Here is a 22044-nt window from a genome sequence, read left to right as displayed (position 1 = left end):
ATAACATGTATAGCCAGGTAGGATGGTTTACGTGTTCTTATTGGCATGGTGCGATCAGGTTTTGTCATTGCTAGGTAGTAAACTATGATGATGTCACTACTTAATTCTAGTTACCTTGTCTGATTTGCTAGGCATGCATGTTCTACTGTTTATGAACCTCTAGGTATTAGACGAAACGTAACAGTAGCAATGAAATGTGAAATATGTTATGATGTGTTGGAATATAAAAGAAATATGTTAATAATAATAAAATTCAAATAAAAATATAACACACTTTATAAATACATTATCCTATAAATATGTTTCTCAATGAAAAAACTCATGTGATAAACTCCATAGCGCTCAGTTACTTAACTCTTTTATTTACACATTCCAATGTGAACACCTACATCACTTCTCATTGGTCATCTCAAAACTTCGATTCCAATTGGTTGCATATGGGTTTCGACTTCGGACTACTTTTCATAGAACATTTTTGTTTAAATCGCATGTACAGCAAGTAACTGGTTGCTTAGGCGCTATATGTTTTAACAAAAATATTTGTATGACACATGATACAATAATATATAAGTGGTGGTTTGCCCTGAATGTAAACAACGACTGATCATCACGATATAAAGATAGAGAAAGTTCTCCAAAGAGTGACTGCTATTTATCATGTCTGTCATACTCTCATTAAAGCCCATGTCTCTTCGCGCTGACTCCAGTTTGATATTTTTATTTTGAATATATTTTTATTGTATCTAATATATACAGTGGAATAGGGCGCACGTTTTCAAACATATATAACCCCACACCAATATGATTTTACAACATCTATTCTGTAATATGTACAAGACGTCATTTAAATGTTTTTGGAATAGAAGTAGAATAAACCCGAGAAAACGATATACATTTATCAAATATATTCCGTCGCTTGATATTACAAAGTTGGCTCCATTGCAAGTATTGATAGTGACGTCATTATTTTGTGATCGCAATTCACGTCGTTTTCTACGAAAAGTATGACGTTACGCTCGCAAACACAAGGCGTCACTTTATACCTACCCACAATCACAGAAATTGAAGCAGCTAGTGGTCCATGTGCGAATTGTACCATTAAACAAGGAAGATATCTATGATAATAGCTATGAGGGCGGAATCTCTGATGTAATGTTTGATGATCTATTTATTAGCGAAATTACTGAGGACGAAATGTCTTGTTGTATTTCTTGTAAAAGTAAAAATAAGGCTATGATGATATTCTAAACGAATTCTAAAATATACCGCAAGCTTTCTTAAGCCATTATATTTTAATATTTAATACCATATTTGAAACGGGCTTCATTGAAAATAGCTAAAGTGGTTATAAATCCTATATACATTTGTACTGTATAAGCGTAAAGGAGACCAGGATTAATTGGATAATTAAAGAACAATAAGTCTTGTCTCTTGTCTTGGTAAAGTGTTTACTTTTACATATATAAATAACTACTATAGATGAAATGACTGATCAAATAATTACTATTGCACTTCTTTCCAGGCGGGATTAAGATAAAGTCATTCTACAACTAACAATAAGTTTATTCTTTATTTATGTCTCGCTTGGTAAAAATATTCTGTTCGTTTTTAGAAAGGCAATTTACTTCAGTTTGGAGACTTGGTTTATGGCAAAACATTAAATGTATCAATAAAACCTGATACTTTTGTGTTACCAATGTAATGAGTAGAATATGTAGAATATGGGGTTAGGAAAATATCATGAAAGTACGTACACCTAATCACGTGGTTTATGGTGAATTAGGGTGATTCACTCACTATATAGAGGCTAAACAGGATCATTATATTCTGGCAAAAAAAGATCACTACTGATAAACTTTCCAGCAATAGATATACAAGTTAATGTTAAAGATGTACACCTCTGAGAAGTCAAAATGTTCTTGTATTAAACTTTTTTTCTCATACAGATTTTTGGAAATTGGAGTGCATACCGTTGAAGAAAACGGAATAAAAAACATATGTCCGTGTACTGGTTTTTGAGCTGTAGTCACTCAAAGATACCTAGATGACAAAATATTGGATTTTATGGGAATGTTGCCGTTTTGGCCATATACAACAGATATTAAAACCATAATTTACTACTGAGGTGTTTGATATGCATGGATGTTTGCATAATATTTGCCACAGTTGTCGTCTTTACAAATATAGTAGTTATGATCAATAAGACTCATATTTTTTCTCAGAATAACGACATACGCTACCCCTCCCCCGTTATTTTTGAGCTTCCGAATGCACCATTTTCAGCCTTTTTTGCCAGATTTAACTCTTTATAGAAAACTTTCTGGCATTAAACTTTTTGAAATATTTTGCATATAAATAGGGAAAGAGTTGCTCTTTCTAAATCAGGCAGAAAAATGGAGGGTCCGTGTGCTTACTTTTTCGCCCCATTTCAAAAAATAAAAAATAAAAAATAAAAGTGATAAAATGACCATTGAATCCTAAAATAAAGTGACAAATGTGTATCATTTCACGCATTAATGCTTATTATTTTAATCAATACGAAATCAGTAAAGAATTACAGCAAAACTTACCTCAATACAGATAAAAATGCTGGCACAGTGACGATTTAAGTAAAACAATTTAAATGATGGTAAAACTTTGGCTCTACTCAAAACAAAACAAAATACACATTTTCAAAATAGCCGCCTAATGGGTCATTTCTTAAAACCCCTGTATAAAAAATCTACTAGGAATAGAAATGTAATTTTTGACAAATTTTGCAACTGGCAATTTACTACTGATATTGATGACTTTATTTCAAAATCTCATAACTCCTTTGATCTGTCTTGAAACAAGACTTCAACGGGACTGCAACTTCAGAAGAAAACATCCTTAAACTTCAAAAGAAATGATATTATGAAATTCAAATGGATGCATAATGTTAAAAATATCTTCGAAGAAACCGGCTTAAGCCATAACCTTATGGGCCTTGAGCAATTCATTATCTTGACTATTCCACATTTTTCGGTATTTTTTCTATATATATATTTGTTTTACTGATATTCGAAATGATAACATTTTTTTTGTTTAAATAAAGTGATGAAATGGTGAAAAGTTTAAGAGAAATATATATACCAATTACTATATTAGAAATCATAGTATTATCAAATTGAAAGGCCTATTTACTAAATGAAAGTAACGTAACTGTTTTTAAAAAATATTTTCAAATTGACTTTTGATGTAACATCACTAATACAATGTATATAATGTAGTGCACGGTTACACTAGGTGCCCTTTGTGCATGCACGCCTATTTTACTCGGACTACTAATCTCACATGACATGGGATTGATACTATCAGTACAAGAGAAGGCCATTTTCCCTGACGTCAGTGACATTGATCAGTGGTTGATGTGATATCGAACTACGCCAATATCTACAATGTGAATTATATTAAAGTATCCTACAACATATACGTCTTTAGAGAATGTCAAGGGCATACTTAACTGTTCAATAGGTTAACAGTTTATTTAAAGTTAGCCTTTAGGCTAATCAGCATTGAATGGCAATAACAATTGGATGGTTCGTACATAATATGGTGGGTAGAAAATGCGGTGTATTTATGTTAGCAGCAATAAGATATTTATAGTAACTTAATTATTTAATTTCTTCTTTTATGGAATTGAAAGTAAATTAAATAAGTGAAAAATACAATGTTAATTTCAGACCAATTTCTAGCTAAATATTTAGCGTAATTCTTCTTCTTATTTTTTTTTAAAATTGAAAGTAAATTGACTAACTTAACCTTACAATGTTAATTCTAGGTCAAATTCTGGTTAAGCGTTATTGCGGTCAAATTCTGGGCAATTTTAGGTGCAGATTTCTTGACGCAAGAGTTCATATGAAATTTGGTATTTCTAGTAAGTTAATTTAACCTGAATTAAAGTAATAGTATATACCTAGTGTCATGTACAAGATATAATGACAAGAGTATTGCACATCTTCTCACACTCACAGTATGCTAAATGTTTACTCCTATTTAAATAAACCATGGTACAAAGAGCTGTAAGTCCAAATCGCCTTTAAAAAGCTATAGCTACATAAACTATAAGCAACAGCAATCAACTCAACCATAGAACAACACTATTTAATATATACGTAATGTTGTTATGTCTGTAATAAGCAACAGATGACCATGAACATTATATACTCCGATGTTAACATCAACTGCATTTTATATACGCAACAATGTTCAAATCTGCTATCCACAAAGTGTTTATCCACAGTACACATCAATGTCAACACGTACAACACTAAGAGTGACAATGCTATCAAAACAAGGACGATGATCAAGTTGGTAAAGCTGAAATGGAGATCTACTTATTACCGAGGAAAGTGTTTGGAAGTTGCTTATTTATTTCTTTTTACAACAGCTCTATATTTAAATATAACGCAAAGATTTACAAAATGATATCATAGCATATAGCCATCATATATGAACTTGTGTTCAGGGTTATTTACTGGTGAGTTCCAGCAGAACGAAACATAAGTAACTAATGTCGAGGTATTTACATTTTGTATCTTCGTTTCAGTCATATATGTCAAATGCCTATGCATTTATCTTGTTTTCAGACAATCTATGACATACGTGGCAACAGATACTGTGTGTTTATATCACGTGCATTGGCAGAAGTTTGATGGGCAATATGGAGGTTCATGGTTACATGAACTGCTACACCAGGAATCCGTGGCAACCGCAGACACGGACACACACGTTTGACTAGAGGACGCTGTAGAAGTAGGTGTTGCAGTTGTTGTCGTAGAGAGCATCATAGTTGTGGATTTAGTTGTTGTCGTAGACAATGGGATTGTTGTCGTAAAGGGCGTCGGAGTTGTGGATGGTGATTTAGTTGTCGTAGACGGTGGGGTTGATGTTGTAGGAGGCGTCGGAGTTGTGGATGGTGATTTAGTTGTTGTCGTAGACGACGGGGTTGTTGTTGTATGGGGCCTCGGAGTTGTGGATGGTGATTTAGTTGTTGTCGTAGACGATGGGGTTGTTGTCGTAGAGGGCGTCGGAGTTGTGGATGGTGATTTAGTTGTCGTAGACGGTGTGGTTGTTGTTGTAGGGGGCGTCGGAGTTGTGGATGGTGATTTAGTTGTCGTAGACGGTGTGGTTGTTGTTGTAGGGGGCGTCGGAGTTGTGGATGGTGATTTAGTTGTTGTCGTAGACGACGGGGTTGTTGTTGTAGGGGGCCTCGGAGTTGTGGATGGTGATTTAGTTGTTGTCGTAGATGATAGGGTGGTTTTCGACGTTGTGGATGATTTCAAAATGGCTAACAATGTTGTAGATCTCTCAGACGCTGTCGTAAAGGACGTCGTAGGAATCTGTGATGCAGAGGACGTTGTATTAGACATGGCTCCATTTGTAATTGCTATGTCTGAACATGCGTAGAATTCCTCCTGAGGTCCATGTCCCAAACCACTTCCGGTCTCATCTACACCCCAACTGTTTCCTGCATAAGTGAATATTATGAAAATAGTATATACGCAGTCTCCTAAACATTGTCATAATACAATACATACTTACGGGCATAGAAAAACACTGAGTATATGTTGCACTTGATGATAGCTCAAATATTGTTAAAGAAGGCCGGTTCAATTCATATACAACTTTCAAATATTCATGCTATTAGTTTTATGCTGTTAAGGTTTAGATAAAAAAGACCAAAATAGAGCGGTTATTTCTTAGCATTATCTATTAGTTAATGATTGTATCGCACAAAGAGTAATATCAACCTCAGTCTGTGGTAAAATCATGGACATCATTGATATTTTAGAAACATATTGTATCTTCATCTATAAATGATCGTTAATTACGTGGTACACATCCGTGGTACATGTGTACAAGATGGTAACGCAAACCGCTGCACAACTTTAAACGGGTAAACTCTCCGCATCTAGATAGAGAGTAACCGAGTTAACATGGACAAGGCCATAATTAGAAGGGGCCTGTATAGTTTTGATAATCTTTGAGAAGTCCTATCTGAACCATTTCGACAGTTTATTATGAATGAAACCTATGGCAGTTGTTATATTATCTTGTATGCTTAGTGTACAAATATAATTTACTGGTTATTTGGAGACGGTCAGCTTAAGATGTCATTTGTTTTGATAACTTACCTGTGCGATATTTCCACTGCATGACGCACTGGGAACACGTCACATCCATCGGAAGAGTTACAGTGACTGTAAAATTATGAGCACCTCTGCTTCCATCGACGTGATGTTTAGTATCGTTCGTCTGAGAGTTAGTGAGCATATGTTGCGACAGACATTCTTCTGTGATTGCTTTGGAAACGTTATTATTTACACAGAGACGGAATTCAAAGTATCCAAGGTGATTAGCAGTGAGTTGGACGGTGATATTGATGGCAGACCCCATGTTATAATGGCTTACGATCAGTCCTGTTGCATATTTTCCTCCAGCCTCGTTTTCCCTGGGATGTGCCTGGTCATAAGGGTCTCCGCAGAGTCCACATTTGCCATCGAGACTTTGCTGGTGCTGCACAAAAGCAATAACATATTTTTATACTATGCTTCAGTACATTATTAATGCACTATACAGATACCCTTCTGGAAATGTACGTGTAGATTTGGAAACAGGTAAATCGAACCTGTCCACGAGCAATTATGAAATCCATCTTGAATACACATAGTTTAAAAAAGCTAAAGCCTACTTCTTGGTTACATGAAAACGTAGAAAGATTATTCGTTCAAGCAAAAATGTTTTCAAATTTCATGTTTTGCGGCTAGAATCGACTCTATCACATAACAGCTTATGTACCACTAGGCCAATATAAAGCACCAGGGAAGACACATGACAATAAATGCGTATAATTCAATTTTGTTTGTAAAGATATTGTCATTGGTTTAAAATTTACTTTATCAGCTCATAAATGAATAAAATTACGTCGCTTCTGATTGGCTGAGATAACAGACTGAAGAGTCCTTTAATGAATTTGAAGAGATTATCTTCAGTAAATTGAATTATAATGTTTAACTTGAATATAATTTTTCATGTTAGGAATATGTAATACAAAAATCTGACTAAACTCTCATCACAAACCAGCTAATCATTGAATAAAATAAATAAATAAAATAAAACGAAAAACCCCAAAAAACACACATACAAAAAATTGGACATTAAGCACACCAACAAACCAAAAGGACCAAATTATATTCTAAGTACCTCTACACACATGCTATGCATACGGTATTGTATCAATAATTATTCGAAGCACATTCCAATAATAATGTAATCCATACTTGGACATGATCCGTCTCACCAAAATGTATTGTTTCTTATTTTAATTCCACATTGTTATTAGTTTTTTCATATATTTTTCTTTTCATGTCTTACCAAATTTGACAATAAAAATGTATGTTCTATATATCAATTTCCTATGTATATGTATTATTTTCGTACAAATTAATAATTATTTAATGGAAGTATGCTTCGAATGATTACACTAAATCTGACATATATAAAATAATGTAAAATTAAAAATAATAAATATAGTTATTATAATATTTATATTATAAAATTAAAAAAAAAGTTTTCTTCAAAAAACAAATGATCAAAATTAAGTCTAATTGATTTCAAGACAACTATTATTCCAATAAGCGTAAGAATTCACTTTTCATTTTCAGCTAATTTTATTGCAAACAAGTAAATTGATTACAACATGCCTATTTTAGCCATTTCCATGCAAATCCGGTATGGTACAATGTTTTTAACAAAACTTATTAACAGCAAACAGAACATTATATTTTATAGGTACATCTCATTGAATTCCTTTTCACTCTAGTTAAGTTTCACCTATGAGGATACGTGTCAGCACTTACTCGTTTCGTTACATTAAAATATATCAATGTATTATTTATAACAAAAAACATGCTTAACCATATTTTAGTTATATATATATAAAGCCTTTAGTATTTCAGCAATAAAAAGATAGTATATGTCAGTGGATATTTTGTAAATGTTCTCACACATGGAAAAACAGAAATTTCCAAAAAGTCTAGGACCCGTGTGTGCCATCTTTTTCAATCTGGAAATATTTTTGCAGGTGTCTCTAACAATGCGGGGAACTTTACAGGTATATTTATATATGTATTAGATTTATAACTTACTAACCGATTGTCATTGTAGTATTTATAAGTGCGAAGCACTTTTAAGGTAACGCATTAATGAGAATAAAGAAAAAACACAATCTTCAACATTCAATCCTACACACTGACAGCTTCAGTTTGAGGCCACCATTTTTTCATCCACGGTAAAAAATCTCATCAGCGTGAATACGATACGTGAAGTCTGCTTATTATATAATCAAGCGATTCAAACGCTTTTAAGATCCGACGAACGTAATCTTCATCCGGCAGAAGCTCAGTGCTGTTGCTCATTATTTGCAAGCGTTCAAGTGATAAACTACCGTCCAATATAATCACCTGACCAAAAACGGCATATCTGTTATGGAAATAAAAGTTTCTTTCTTCTCTTATGTGGGTTTCCTCTCAAATGGGAGTTTTGGGACAAAGATAGAGTGTGAATATATGGATAAAAATAAACCAAACATTCGGCTCCGTTATTTCAATAAATTGAACTCGTTTAACATTGCATTATTTATACTTATTGAAACATCTGGCGACGCCCTTTAAGGCCTTGCCTTCAGTCATATTAATGGTATAATTGAGTTAGAGGATATTTTACTTACCGCGAATCCACCACAGTACAGCTCATTGTCGTTGTAATTTTTCGGTGTATTGTACCCCGCTCTCCAGGCACTACTTCGTCCGAGTGGATTCAACAGGCGACCATGGCCACTGACCGCCACAAACATGGACAAGGCAATATGTAGGAAAAATGTCATCTCAAACGCCTTCATTCTACTTCTACCCTTCAGACAGTTTCTTACCACAAATATACTTTGCTCTACCCGACAAGGGGTTTTTATACTTGGATACAGATTTTCATGAAAGTAAAAGGGTATTTTTCTTGACGTCAAAGTAATAGATATGATTTGTAAATGACGCGATATTGAACTGCTATATAACCCTTTGTTGATCTTAAAATTGTGCGTGATGTGTAATATCTTTTAGATGTGCGATTAAAGTGTTACACGGGTACTTAAGTATTTTTGTAAGGATGGGTAAACTGTCTTCAGTCACGTTACGCTTATGTGATCATACCAGCACTACAATGATAAGCCCACATATTGCTTGTATATCGGGTGACTGTTCATGACTTCCGTATTGCTGCACTCACTGAACCAAATAATTACATAAGAAATGTAACAAAAGACTATCAAATTAACATTTGTTTTCGAACGACGCAATTTAGCTGTATACATACATTGACACCTAATAGAGGTATATTGTATCGTCGTAACGGATAGGCGTACGTAGGTTACTACGCGTACTGTTCCATTGTTAACGACACACCATATAGCTAAAGAAATAATAACTTTTTATGTTCAATACCCAACAAAAAAGAGCTGTCGGTGTTAAATTTCTTACGGTCCATTATACTTTCGGGATTTAAAAGGCGTAAGACTTAAAGAGCTTTTGACAAACACTATTAATGATACCTAAATATAAATAATGTCGTGTTTTAATAATATATATAAAATAAGCATATAAGAATTTATTAGGTAAGAGTTTGGAAAAAAAAATAAAATGAGAAAATATCACATTAAATATAAAATATGTGATCAGACCTTACATACCGAAAGTGAATAATAAACATTCATTTTAAACCTACTATTATCAACGGAATATGTGTATAAAAACATGTGATTGAATGAGTACTTATAATCAAATGTTGTGTTTATTGCATTTATACCTGCTATTTACAATACAGGGTATCGAAGAAGGCCCATCAGGAAAGAAATATGAACACGATAATGTAAGAGGCATTCCTAGTCTAAGGCTTTATGATGAAGCGGAGCAAATGTAGTGTAATTGTTATTTTTTCTTCCTCCTTGGATTTTGTTGGACACGATGTGTAATAGACCAAAGGTCTATATAACGAAAACCTCGAGGACAGGTAACAGGATGTCGATGAAACCGAGTACGTACATTCGTAAGAATTTTTCTCTCTGTTTGTTGATAAAAAAACCCATATATATCATATATATGGAGGTTTTGAGGAAAGTCAAATACACCACTTTGGAAAAAATCTGTTGTCGTGAGAGACTCCTGATTGATCGACATTAAACGATTTTGATGAAAATTGGTATAGAGTGGTTTTAATACAATGGTGCCTGCGACTGCAAGAGGTTTTTTTTTATTGGGGGGGGGGGTCTGTTATAGTCATCCATTACTATTAGTAATTGTTGCTATATTTTCCATTTTATGGACATGATTTGAATGATTGCTAATGACGAAATATTGAATTGCCATTAAGACATCAACCCAATACTTATGTGACTGTTTAGCTTTAATGTCCTTGAGTAAATTCATTAAAACATGATCCTTTTGTGACTGTAAGTAAAACTATATAATATTTATATCTTCATCTATACTCATTTAGAAATATCTCGTGTAAATTATGTGGTGAATTACAAGTCTTTAATGTATGTACATTATGTCCTTTTACTCCAGTGTAAAAGAATGACCCTTTAATGTAAGGGATAATTTAAAAATTCCTCAATGGAAAGCCTTCATTATCATATTAAAATGATATCGTTCATAATTAATGATCATCTCTAACTTTTATAGGAAAAATGTATTTTTAACTTAATTTTCGTCACTCTTCTCTAACATTCAATATATCCAATATAAAGATGTCGTCACAACCGCATTTCGGATGCTTTCTGATTTTTCCCCTCAGTATAAAGGGATGTGATTCGTCATCATTTGAAGAGGATGTGTTTATCGTAGTTTTTGTCACGCACTGAAAAATTATTGTAGTTTCAGAACAACAATGTTTGTACGCAGTAAAAGTCTTCATACAGACAACCACCGACGAAGAAAGTCAAAAGGGTAAATTTCCCTATTTTAATGCTGGTACATAATATACTTACCAATAGAGGAATTATTTCCCAATATTATGCAATGCTATGGGTTGTTATTGGAATACATTAACATCGAATTGATATGCGCGGCCATTTTATACCACTTTATATTATAATTATGTGGAATCCAAATACGGTGTATAGACACAATTACTACATATATAAGTCGCTGAAGAGAGTACACAAAAATTGGACAGTTGAGTTCTCTATTGTGTGAAGGTAATAGCATTCAACCAGTACACACACAAATTGAAGAATACCTGAACAAGTACTAATGCACTGAGTGGACAGGTGAGTACTCTCTTATATGGAGGTAAGTGTAGTAAACAGATTATACAAAAATTAATAGCTGAAAATTATAAGAATCAATTAAATGTAATAAAATACAATTAGAACGATTATTTTCAATGCCCATTTTTAACTAAGTCTTCAGCAAGTTCCTAGAGAGACCGTTACTTAAAAGAGGTACTTTAGGTACTTTAGTGTATAGGGAATACATGGAAAGTGTCTTAAAGTATAAGCTGTATTTTGACAAGGGTTAAGGAAGAGAAAAGTAGCGACTTTTCGACGGGCCACTTTTTTCCTTCTGTCCCGAGCCAAACATACAGCTTATGTTTTAGACACTATGTATATTTTTTGTCTTGCAATATTCTACAAGCCAACATATCAATGTTTCAGACATGTTCAGACACTTAAGTAAGTCAGGCGCACATTCTGAAATTCTAAAAAACAGCTGTTTTCTATCAGTGCTGGATACAGCAAAAATATATGGGTAGGTGTATACCAATAACGCCAATGTTGGTTGCATATGTTAACAAAGTTAACTGTCTTAATTGAGTCTTTTTTTTATTTAAAGCAACTTATGTTCTCAAATATTCTCGAATTTACACAATGTAAGTTCAAATCGTCAAGAGCAGAGTAACAAATCAGTTTCAAAAGTATTTTAGACATAGATATAAATGAATTTATTACCTTAACTTATCAATCAACGTATTACTTGTTACTTTACTTAGCAATATGACATATTGTGTTTAATCTTCGCCTCAAAAATATATCGAGAGAATGGGATGTCTAGATTTCTGAATGGAAAGAAATTGGCTCTTTCCAGGATTGCACGTAATTGGGTGCCTGTGTTTTCGCAGTGAAACGATATCCCAACTTTTCACTCACCAATATCGTATACAATATTTGAACTTCTTTACTTTGATGATATGTATTAACTTTTGTTTAGCATATTCATTGTACTCCTTCTCGACACTCCCAATGTTTAGTTTCCACTCAGTACGTTTATATACCGAAGATAGCGGGTTGACATATCTATAATCAAATGGAATTATAACTATGCCCATGGTGATCTAGATATCTCGTGTATGTATTTAAGAATTACACAACACTTTTAAGTTATTCCATGGTGTTCCATGTACTGTTGTTATTGACAAACAAACGTGATCACCAATTAATATTTGCCATTGTATGTATGTAACAACGAACGTAAATTCCTCCGTTTATTTTTCGGAGCACCCGCCTATATGACGGTACATTCTGCCATACCTTGCAATTCTTCATCTTAAACTGAATATGTGAATTTTCAAAAACTAAGTTGTAAAATATTTATAGGGATGGATTACAAGCTCGTTAAATCGATTGAGATGAGATATGATTTGCCACGAATATATAGCGTACATGTGAAATATACACACGTCTATTTGTATATTGAATTGTTAATTTTATACCCTTAAACTCATCTTTATCTAGCTCAACAATAACGCTTTTATTCGTGTATATGTCTGTTTTGGAGCTCACATTTAGTCTTACACTTTTTGATCACATAACTACAACAACCTACATCTCAAAGAATTTTAACACGAAAATGTGCTGCAAAAAATCAGCGGAGGCGTCATTTTATTCCGCTGTTCTCGAAACCTGGCGTTACGTTTTTTTCCTGACATCACATTGTGGCAGTGCAATAAAATAGTTTGAGTACCTCCGAGAGACATGAGTTTTTGAAGTTGTCTTCACATGGAAATAGACTATGGCAAATTTCGTAGATGTACATGTATTATAAATTATTCATTTTCTTATTTGCACATATATAGCCTAGAATGTAACGACACCGAGTTTTGATTTAAAATAATGTTCATTTACAGTCAATAGAAGATATAGATCTAGGATGTGTATATCTCAACACCATTTATTTTATGTTGAATTTGGAGATATATTATTGTCAATTTAAGAAATAACATTGACCATATCCCTACTTCTTACCTTTAGTGAATGGTACTAGAACCTCGTTCAATAAATTATACCTTACTTATGTCTCCTTGGCCGATGCTGTTCTGTGTATTATGATTACATAACTTTGTACAATGATGAATTACCGATGGTGGATAATTTGCCATTCATTTTCAGTCTGGTTACCTAAACATGCCACGAGTAGGACTTTTGTTAATTGGAATGTGTTCATGGCTCCAGTACTTTGTGGTTGATGGACACGGCTATATGTTGGACCCTCCCGGCCGGAGCAGTATGTGGAGAGTGGGCTTTGATACTGTACCTAATTATGACGACAATGGTTTAAATTGTGGAAATCAACATGTGAGTAGAATTTTCAATTCTTGAATATATCCATCATAACTCTCGTTCCTGGCCTGCCACTGTCCTGTTCCATATGTTATAAATTTTCATTTTCCTATTAATTTACATGGCAGAGAGTCGATATACCATGGATGATAACGCAATTGCAGATGCGAATATTTTTATGATTGGTTTTAGGCCATGGGCTAGGAGGGTCCCACATGCGACCCCTCCCCCCAAACCTCCAAACCAATATTTTTCTGAACCCTTATGGCCCACTGATCACAAATGAAAATGTTAACATTGCATAAGTTGGGATGAACTTCCGGTTATGACGTCATCAAGATGGCCGCCATCTCGAATTTCACTAAAAAAAATTCAGCATTTTTTCATATTTGGCTTGACGCAGCAAAATTGTTTACCAACAACAAATTATTATTCACAATCAGTTATTTGACCTCTTATCAATCGGTTAAACAACAACAACAAAAATATATAGAAATGCAAAAGAGAATTATTATACCATCATTTGGTTTACAAAACATCACCGGATGTGGCATATGATATATATATATATATGTTATTTTTTCCAAACCGCTAACACTACAGTTTCCTGGTGTATTGGAATTTCCTGAATATAACATTGGCTATTGGCGATTTATATCTTAACAAATTTGAATTTAAAGTTGGATGAATATCAAAGTGGGACTTCACCTAGATCCACATATCGTATATGATGTTCCAGACTTCCCCGGCATGATGGAAAAGATACCAGATCAACATTCTGCGGAGGGTTGCCTTGGTTCTCCTTAATTCGTATGAAGCACAATTCCTCATTCTTGTGAACCTCAGTGACCATAGGTGGCACAGGTGGATTCTTTGAGGTCATGAATGAGGTCAGCAGTGAAGTTTCACTCTTTGTCATGTCTGGAAAGCACTTTAGAGAACTCCTACTGGAGAGTCTTCAATGGTCTCTTTTTGCGCATACACCAGATGTGACACAACCAGCACCTTCAAGGGATTGGGAAAAGTCAGACCATTTATGCCCTCATTAATGACCTCGATGATATCACCTGTGCCATTTATGGTTGCACGAGGGTCCACAAGATTGATGAATAGTACTTCATACTAATTATGGAGCTATGTGCTAAGGAGAACCAATTCCACCATTGGAAGAATGTGCATCTGGTGTGATTTCCATTATGCCGGAGAAGTCTAAAACAGCATGTACGTACGATATGTTAGAATCTGAAAGAGATCCCACATCCCTGAACCTGTTGTTCCTGATATGAACTCTGGCCATGGATGGGTCATAAAAGATGACAGGCTAGAACAACATTGGTAATGCAGTGTCACATCAGCTCATCGACATCGAAGACGACGCTCTGGCTTTCGATGAATTGGATACTGTATCTCGAGTACTCTGATTCGGACTGCATGTACCAGCTACCAGATATGCCGAATCTCTTCAGTGGATAGTGCTGTGAGGCGAAAAAGCACGCACAATGATAATGGTTACCAGTGAAAGACAAATTAGTGACATTGTAGTAACCATCAGACATATTGCTTATGCTATGCATAGGGAATAAACAATGAATCTGCTCATTTTCAAAGACACAAACGCTTTGGGAACTGTTAATGATATTAACGGAAACACAGGCTTAGCTTAGGTTACATTTATTACGCTATCAGTAGGTGTTGTGCTGTAATAATTTGTTGTTGGGAAACATTTTTGCTGCGTCAAGCCAAGTATGAAAAATTTGCTTAAAAATCACCATTTTTGAGCTTAAAAGCTTATTTTTTCATTTCTTCCGTACAAATCACTACATATATTGGATTATTTGGTCCTGATATGTATTTGTCGTTCTATTGTGGTCATTTTGATACCTCATTTGTCTACTTTAGGTGAAAAATATCAGTGTTATGACTATTCTTCATTTTTTAGTGAAATCGAGATGGTGGCCATCTTGATGATGTCATAACCGGAACCTATACAATGTTAGCATTAGTTTTTGTTGTTGTTGTTGTTGTTTAAACTGATTGATAAGTGGTCAAAAAACTTATTAGAAATAATAATTTGCTGTTTGGAAACATTTTTGCTGCGTCAAGCCGAATATGAAAAATTTGCTGAAAATCACCATTTTTGAGCTTAAAATCTGATTTTTTCATTTCCTGCGTAGAAATCACTACATATATTGGATTTTTTGTCCTGATATGTATTCGTTGTTCTATTGTGATCATTTTTATACCTCATTTGTCTTCTTCGGTTGAAAAATGTTAATGTTATGACTATTTTTCAAATTTTAGTGAAATTCGAGATGGCGGCCATCTTGATGACGTCATAACTGGAAGTTCATCCCATCCCAACTTATGCAATGTTAACATGTTTAGCCCATGGCCTATTTAATGTAAATAAACACCTGAAGCTGGTTATTGATAGTTCGCAATCTTTATTAGTATTAAAGGCAATACATTATTACAATAATATAATACTAGCGTTGGAAATAGATGAGAATACAAAGTACCATGTCTGAATATATAGGCAAACAACATTTAGATATGGGTTTATTATTCCAGCAACCAGCTGACTTTAAGGATGTTCAGTGCGGCTTATGTGGAGATCCACTGGATCAGGTTCCACGGGACAACGAGGCTGGCGGAAAATACGCCTCCGGAATTATCTCCAAGTCGTACAGTATGGGTGACATTATCACGATAAAAGTCTTACTCACCTCTAATCATCTGGGATTCTTTGAGTTTCGTCTGTGTGAGAACAATGACGTCACTAAAAGAATCACTAAACAGTGCCTGAAACACGTGCTGGTGAACCCAGTGACGGGCAGCACTAGGTATAACATATCTTCTTACACGACACAACATTTTGAACTGTCTGCGAAGCTACCTGATCACGTCACGTGTTCCCAGTGTGTACTTCAGTGGCGGTATCGTACAGGTAAGGATAAGCTGGAAAATAAGTATGAAATATCAATTTGAGTACTGATGATAGCATCCTCGATACTCCAGGAGTTCCGAGCACCTACACCTCTGGACTATCTCATATTAAAAGTGAAGGCAGACCAGAAGAAAATATCTGAACCAATCACAGGCTTGCAAAAACTTCCTCTGTCTTTGAAGACTATATAGAGGGTGACGCCCAACTTAAAATCCATATATATTCCGTTATACGGCTCTTTTGATGTACATAAAGGACTAAATTACCTGTTCTGTTTCGTTGCCTCCACTTTTACTAAGAGATAGTCCAGGGGCGTAGAGATCGTAAGTGATCGGAACCCGTGGAATATCAAATATATGATGATAGATTATTTAGTAATAACATATCAGGAATAAATGCATCTTTGCCGAATATTTAGTAATAACATATCAGGAATAAATGCATCTTTGCCGAATATTTGATTGGCTTCGTAAAAGTCATGATGATTTTTTTTCTGGGGTGATCTCCCATATGTTAACGCATGGAAATGTGAATCGAAAATGTTTTAATTCGAAGCATCATTTATCTGATATATAATCAGGGTTGATGATTTAGATGGAGCATGTAAGACTTAATTTAAAACATTTGGTCTCTGAAATATCTAAATATGTTCTTTCCTAAATGCATTCGTTTTTATTGTAGGGAACACTTTCCATTACACTGAAAATGATTGTGACCTTTGTGGTAGCCAGGAAGAGTTTTATGCCTGCTCTGATATTTCAATAATTAACAGTCCATCGGCAACCACTGAATCATCGGCCAAAACTACCGAGAATGATGCCACTACTACAACTACCACTCCCGAAGGTGACGTCACTAACACAACAACCAATCCCGATAGTGACGTCACCACCACATCTTCAACCACTGACAGTGACGTCACTACCGACAGTGACACCATGACCATCACCAATCCTGCAATTACTAAGAAATCCACGACCACAAGAAAACCTACTACAAGTAAACCATCTGGCGGTAGATGTGTATCGCTTTCTGTATTTGTGGCTGACATTTGGTGTGACATCAACTGTAATCATAGTCCTCCCTTTTGTCCATTTTTCTTGTGTAAATGCTCTTCATTTTAATGGTAGATTGACGGCTGTCGACTTTGCTAAATTGTGTTGGTTTCGACTTTTGCTTCGACATCTGCGAGCACGAGGGTGTTTACATGCTGTCTGGTCACCTGACAATATTCTGGATCAAGATCAATTTTGTAGTTTAAAATCAGTAATATTATGTTTATTATGTATTAGGTATCTTGATATGGCACTGTATTTTGCAGCATCTTATTTATTTCAACAGCTATATAAACATAAAATCTCTATTATTTACTGTTATCATTGTATAAAAAGTTTGAATTGGGATCCGTGAATGAAGAAAAGATTTAATAGGTACTCCAAACACAAAGTGACGCTCATTATTTCAGCATGGGTGTGATGAATAGATTCTATCCTAAATCCGTCTACCGTGTCGGCATGCCATTCCCCTTAAATTAAAATCCGGTTCGGCCTTTAAGTTCCAAAAGTTATTAGCATAACGTTAACACTATATGATCACCACTTTCTGAATGATTTCACACAGATAAAGTAAATGTTATTTTTTATAACGCGGGTCGTCTAATGCTCCCTTCAACTTAGGACATCGATATAGATGATCTGGCCTTATTGTTGTTACCTTCAACAGGAACAATGTCCTGCTCCTGCCTATAAACAAATTCTAGTACTATAGTTTTTGTTTACCTTACACCTTTTTACATAATTCTATTAAACAAAACGTAAGACTGAATGACTGTTTTTGTCTTATTTATTTTTTGTTGTTGTAATTTCTGTTGCATAAAATTCCCAAGTAGAATAGATTGTTATTCCGGCATTCTAGATAAAATGTATATCGTATGTATAAGGGATGTAAGGAACTTTGTCCCCTGTGTAAAGTTTTAGAACCACTCTATCTTCTGTCTACTCATAATTTTTTTTCTGAAATTATGATATAAAGTGTCAAAGACCCAATAAAACTTTCTTTCCGAGAATATCTCTTTAAAACTTTCGAGAATATCTCTTTAAAACTATCAAACTTTTCAACATTAAGATATAGATATCCCATGTATTGTAGCCGTCTTCATTCAAAAACAACAATCCTGTTTGTAGTATGCCTATTTTTGTTTTATAAGGCAATTCAGTGACATTAAATTACTATCTTACTCCATGAAGGTACATTGAGAGAAATTCATGTATTCCGTATCATTCGACTAAGAAATCAGCGATTATAGAATTCATCCATTCAAACGTATGGAAACTGAGCTATTTCTCTTTTGTTTATTTCTTATATTTTTTTCTGCCTATTTTTATCTTATAACTCTTATAACACCCATGCCATTATAATAGGATATTAGCCAACTATTTGAAATCAATATATATGCAACATACCGTTGTTAATCCTGTAAATGATTTGTAATTGTAGTGATGACAGCGCAAAATACAGTGCCATTATCGAATGTTATCACCCTTCTATAACTCTTATCTTTAAAGCACTCAGAAACAATTTAATATAAATTTAGTTCTGACTGTGACAAGAAACATTTTAGGACTTTTTAAAATATATTTTTCTACGAATCGAAATTATAGAAACATTTATGAAAAGGCAGTGACAAATGATAAAACCACTTGCCGGGTAGACAGGAGAGGAGAGAGAGAAAGTACACAGGATGAGTTTGATGTTCATGAAAGAGACTTAAAAGTAGCTCGCTCTATGAAAACAATATTTAGGACAATGAAATGTCAAATGGTTGGGGAAAGCATTAACATAAGATGCATTTCACATAATAAAAAGGCTATGTAATAAACCGAATAACAAATGGTACCTTTGCTCCTTTGTTATTTTTACTTAGAATCTTTTTTAAAGCGAAAAAAACCAACAACAAACAAACAAACAAACATATGTTATAAACATGAACACTAGCTGGAATATATCATGTAGTCGATTGTTTCCGCGGGTTTGATACATAAGCAATTTAGGGACATAGATATGATGGCAAAAATACAAAAATGACCGTTAACAGAAATTCGAAGAAAATGCATACCACATTTATTCCAAATAATATTTTTCAACTATACACGACTATATTCGGGAAATCTTTCACCTCCTGTATCAGTCATTCCTAACACTTTAATCCACACGGAGTCATACGAGAAAACATCGTCAATTTCAGTCGATTTTCCAATCTGTTGTCCTACAACCTATTAACATAAAAGGTTATATGGTTACATAATTCGGGGTCGCCTCCGCATACTTTTGATCAGGATCGGGAAACGTTTATATTTGAAAAGTAAATCTTACTTTCTTCTTCTTTTGGGTGAATAAGGAAGTTTTCCATCCTATGAAATAATCGACCGTTTTATTCTAATTAATGAAATACTTTTTATGTTTTCAAGGAAAACAATGTATCGCGAAATGTCGAATTCAGTCAGTAATGATATTATGCATAACACATTTGGAGGCTGAAAAAAGTTGGTTGCGAGTTCCTAGTTCCGTTGAAGTTAAAAAGAAATAGGAACTCGCAACCAACTTTAGCCCTCCTGTGGCAGTTAAATAGAAATAGGAACTCGCCACCCACTTTAGTCCTCCTGTGGCAGTTAAATAGAAATAGGAACTCGCCATCCACTTTAGCCCTCCTGTGGCAGTTGAATAGAAATAGAAACTCGCCACCCACTTTAGCCCTCCTGTGGCAGTTAAATAGAAATAGGAACTCGCCACCAACTTTATCCCTCCTTTCGCAGTTAAATAGAAATAGGAACTCGCCATCTACTTTAGCCCTCTTGTGGCAGTTAAATAGAAATAGGAACTCGCCACCAACTTTGGCCTCCTGTGGCAGTTAAATAGAAATAGGAACTCGCCACCCACTTTAGCCCTCCTGTTGCAGTTAAATAGAAATAGGAACTCGCCACCCACTTTTGCCCTCCTGTGGCAGTTAAATAGAAATAGGAACTCGCCACCCACTTTAGCCCTCCTTTGGCAGTTAAATAGAAATAGGAACTCGCCACCCACTTTAGGCCTACTGTGGCATTAGGTTAAGCTTATGAAATGTTTATGTTATGTCATACAGGACGTTAATAAAAAACCATTAACACTTCTTCAATGCCATACTATCAATCGCATAACATTACATAAAGAAGATTGAAAATCCAATACAGATAACACGAGCATTGATTCATACAAAAGGTGTGTCTATAATATTATAATTTATGTAACAATATTAAAGCTTTTCTTCATTCACCGATCCCAAATCAAACTTTTTATACCATGTATTGTAGTCGTCATCATTCAAAAACAACAATCCTGTTTGTAGTATGCCTATTTTTGTTGTATAAGGCAATTCAGTGACATTAAATTACTACATTAAATTACTATCTTCCTCCATGATGGTACATTGAGAGAAATTCATGTATTCCGTATCATTAAGAAGTCAGCGATTATAGAATGCATCCATTCAAACGTATGGAAACTGAGCTATTTCTCTTTTGTTTATTTCTTATATTTTTTTCTGCCTATTTTTATCTTATAACTCTTATAACACCCATGCCATTATAATAGGATATTAGCCAACTATTTGAAATCAATATATATGCAACATACCGTTGTTAATCCTGTAAATGATTTGTAATTGTAGTGATGACAGCGCAAAATACAGTGCCATTATCGAATGTTATCACCCTTCTATAACTCTTATCTTTAAAGCACTCAGAAACAATTTAATATAAATTTAGTTCTGACTGTGACAAGAAACATTTTAGGACTTTTTAAAATATATTTTTCTACGAATCGAAATTATAGAAACATTTATGAAAAGGCAGTGACAAATGATAAAACCACTTGCCGGGTAGACAGGAGAGGAGAGAGAGAAAGTACACAGGATGAGTTTGATGTTCATGAAAGAGACTTAAAAGTAGCTCGCTCTATGAAAACAATATTTAGGACAATGAAATGTCAAATGGTTGGGGAAAGCATTAACATAAGATGCATTTCACATAATAAAAAGGCGTTGTAATAAACCGAATAAAACAAATGGCACTTCTGCTTCTTTGTTAGTTTTACTTAGAATCTTTTTAAAGCGAAAAAACAAAAACAAACAAACAAACAAACATATGTTATAAACATGAACACTAGCTGGAATATATACCATGTAGTCGATTGTTTCCGCGGGTTTGATACATAAGCAATTTAGGGACATAGACATGATGGCAAAAATACAAAAATGAACGTTAACAAAAATTCGAAGAAAATGTATATGTGAACCACATTTATTCCAAATAATATTTTTCATCTATACACGACTAATTCGGGAAATATTTATTTTTCACCCCCTGTATCAGTCATTCCTAACACGTTGATCTACACGGAGTCATACGAGAAAACATCGTCAATTTCAGTC

At 34.4% G+C, this 22044-nt stretch overlaps 2 protein-coding genes across 6 annotated transcripts; one reads left to right on the top strand and one right to left on the bottom strand.

Annotated features, from left to right (window-relative positions):
• Positions 1-4104: 4104 nt before the first annotated feature.
• Positions 4105-9143, bottom strand: LOC138320761 (uncharacterized). The gene is made up of 3 exons (XM_069263950.1): positions 8753-9143; positions 6159-6540; positions 4105-5491 (listed from the first exon to the last, which is right to left on the bottom strand). The coding sequence occupies exons 1-3, from the start codon at positions 8921-8923 to the stop codon at positions 4653-4655; spliced, it is 1392 nt and encodes a 463-aa protein (XP_069120051.1). The 5' UTR covers positions 8924-9143; the 3' UTR covers positions 4105-4652.
• Positions 9144-9840: 697 nt separating this feature from the next.
• On the top strand, positions 9841-21689 carry LOC138320762 (location of vulva defective 1-like). Of its 5 annotated transcripts, none has more exons than XM_069263951.1 (4): positions 9841-9942; positions 13463-13648; positions 16205-16580; positions 17262-21689. In XM_069263951.1, the coding sequence occupies exons 1-4, from the start codon at positions 9856-9858 to the stop codon at positions 17702-17704; spliced, it is 1092 nt and encodes a 363-aa protein (XP_069120052.1). In that variant the 5' UTR covers positions 9841-9855; the 3' UTR covers positions 17705-21689. The 5 variants fall into 5 exon arrangements, with proteins under 5 accessions (XP_069120052.1, XP_069120056.1, XP_069120054.1 ...); XM_069263955.1 differs by lacking the exon at positions 9841-9942 and adding an exon at positions 9958-10107; XM_069263953.1 differs by lacking the exon at positions 9841-9942 and adding an exon at positions 10763-11021.
• Positions 21690-22044: the final 355 nt, after the last annotated feature.

The sequence above is a fragment of the Argopecten irradians genome, chromosome 4 (assembly GCF_041381155.1).
Source record: "Argopecten irradians isolate NY chromosome 4, Ai_NY, whole genome shotgun sequence".
In the NCBI taxonomy this organism is placed as follows: domain Eukaryota; kingdom Metazoa; phylum Mollusca; class Bivalvia; order Pectinida; family Pectinidae; genus Argopecten; species Argopecten irradians.
Note: the sequence above shows the minus strand (reverse complement) of the source record. Positions and strands in the feature narration are given on the sequence as shown.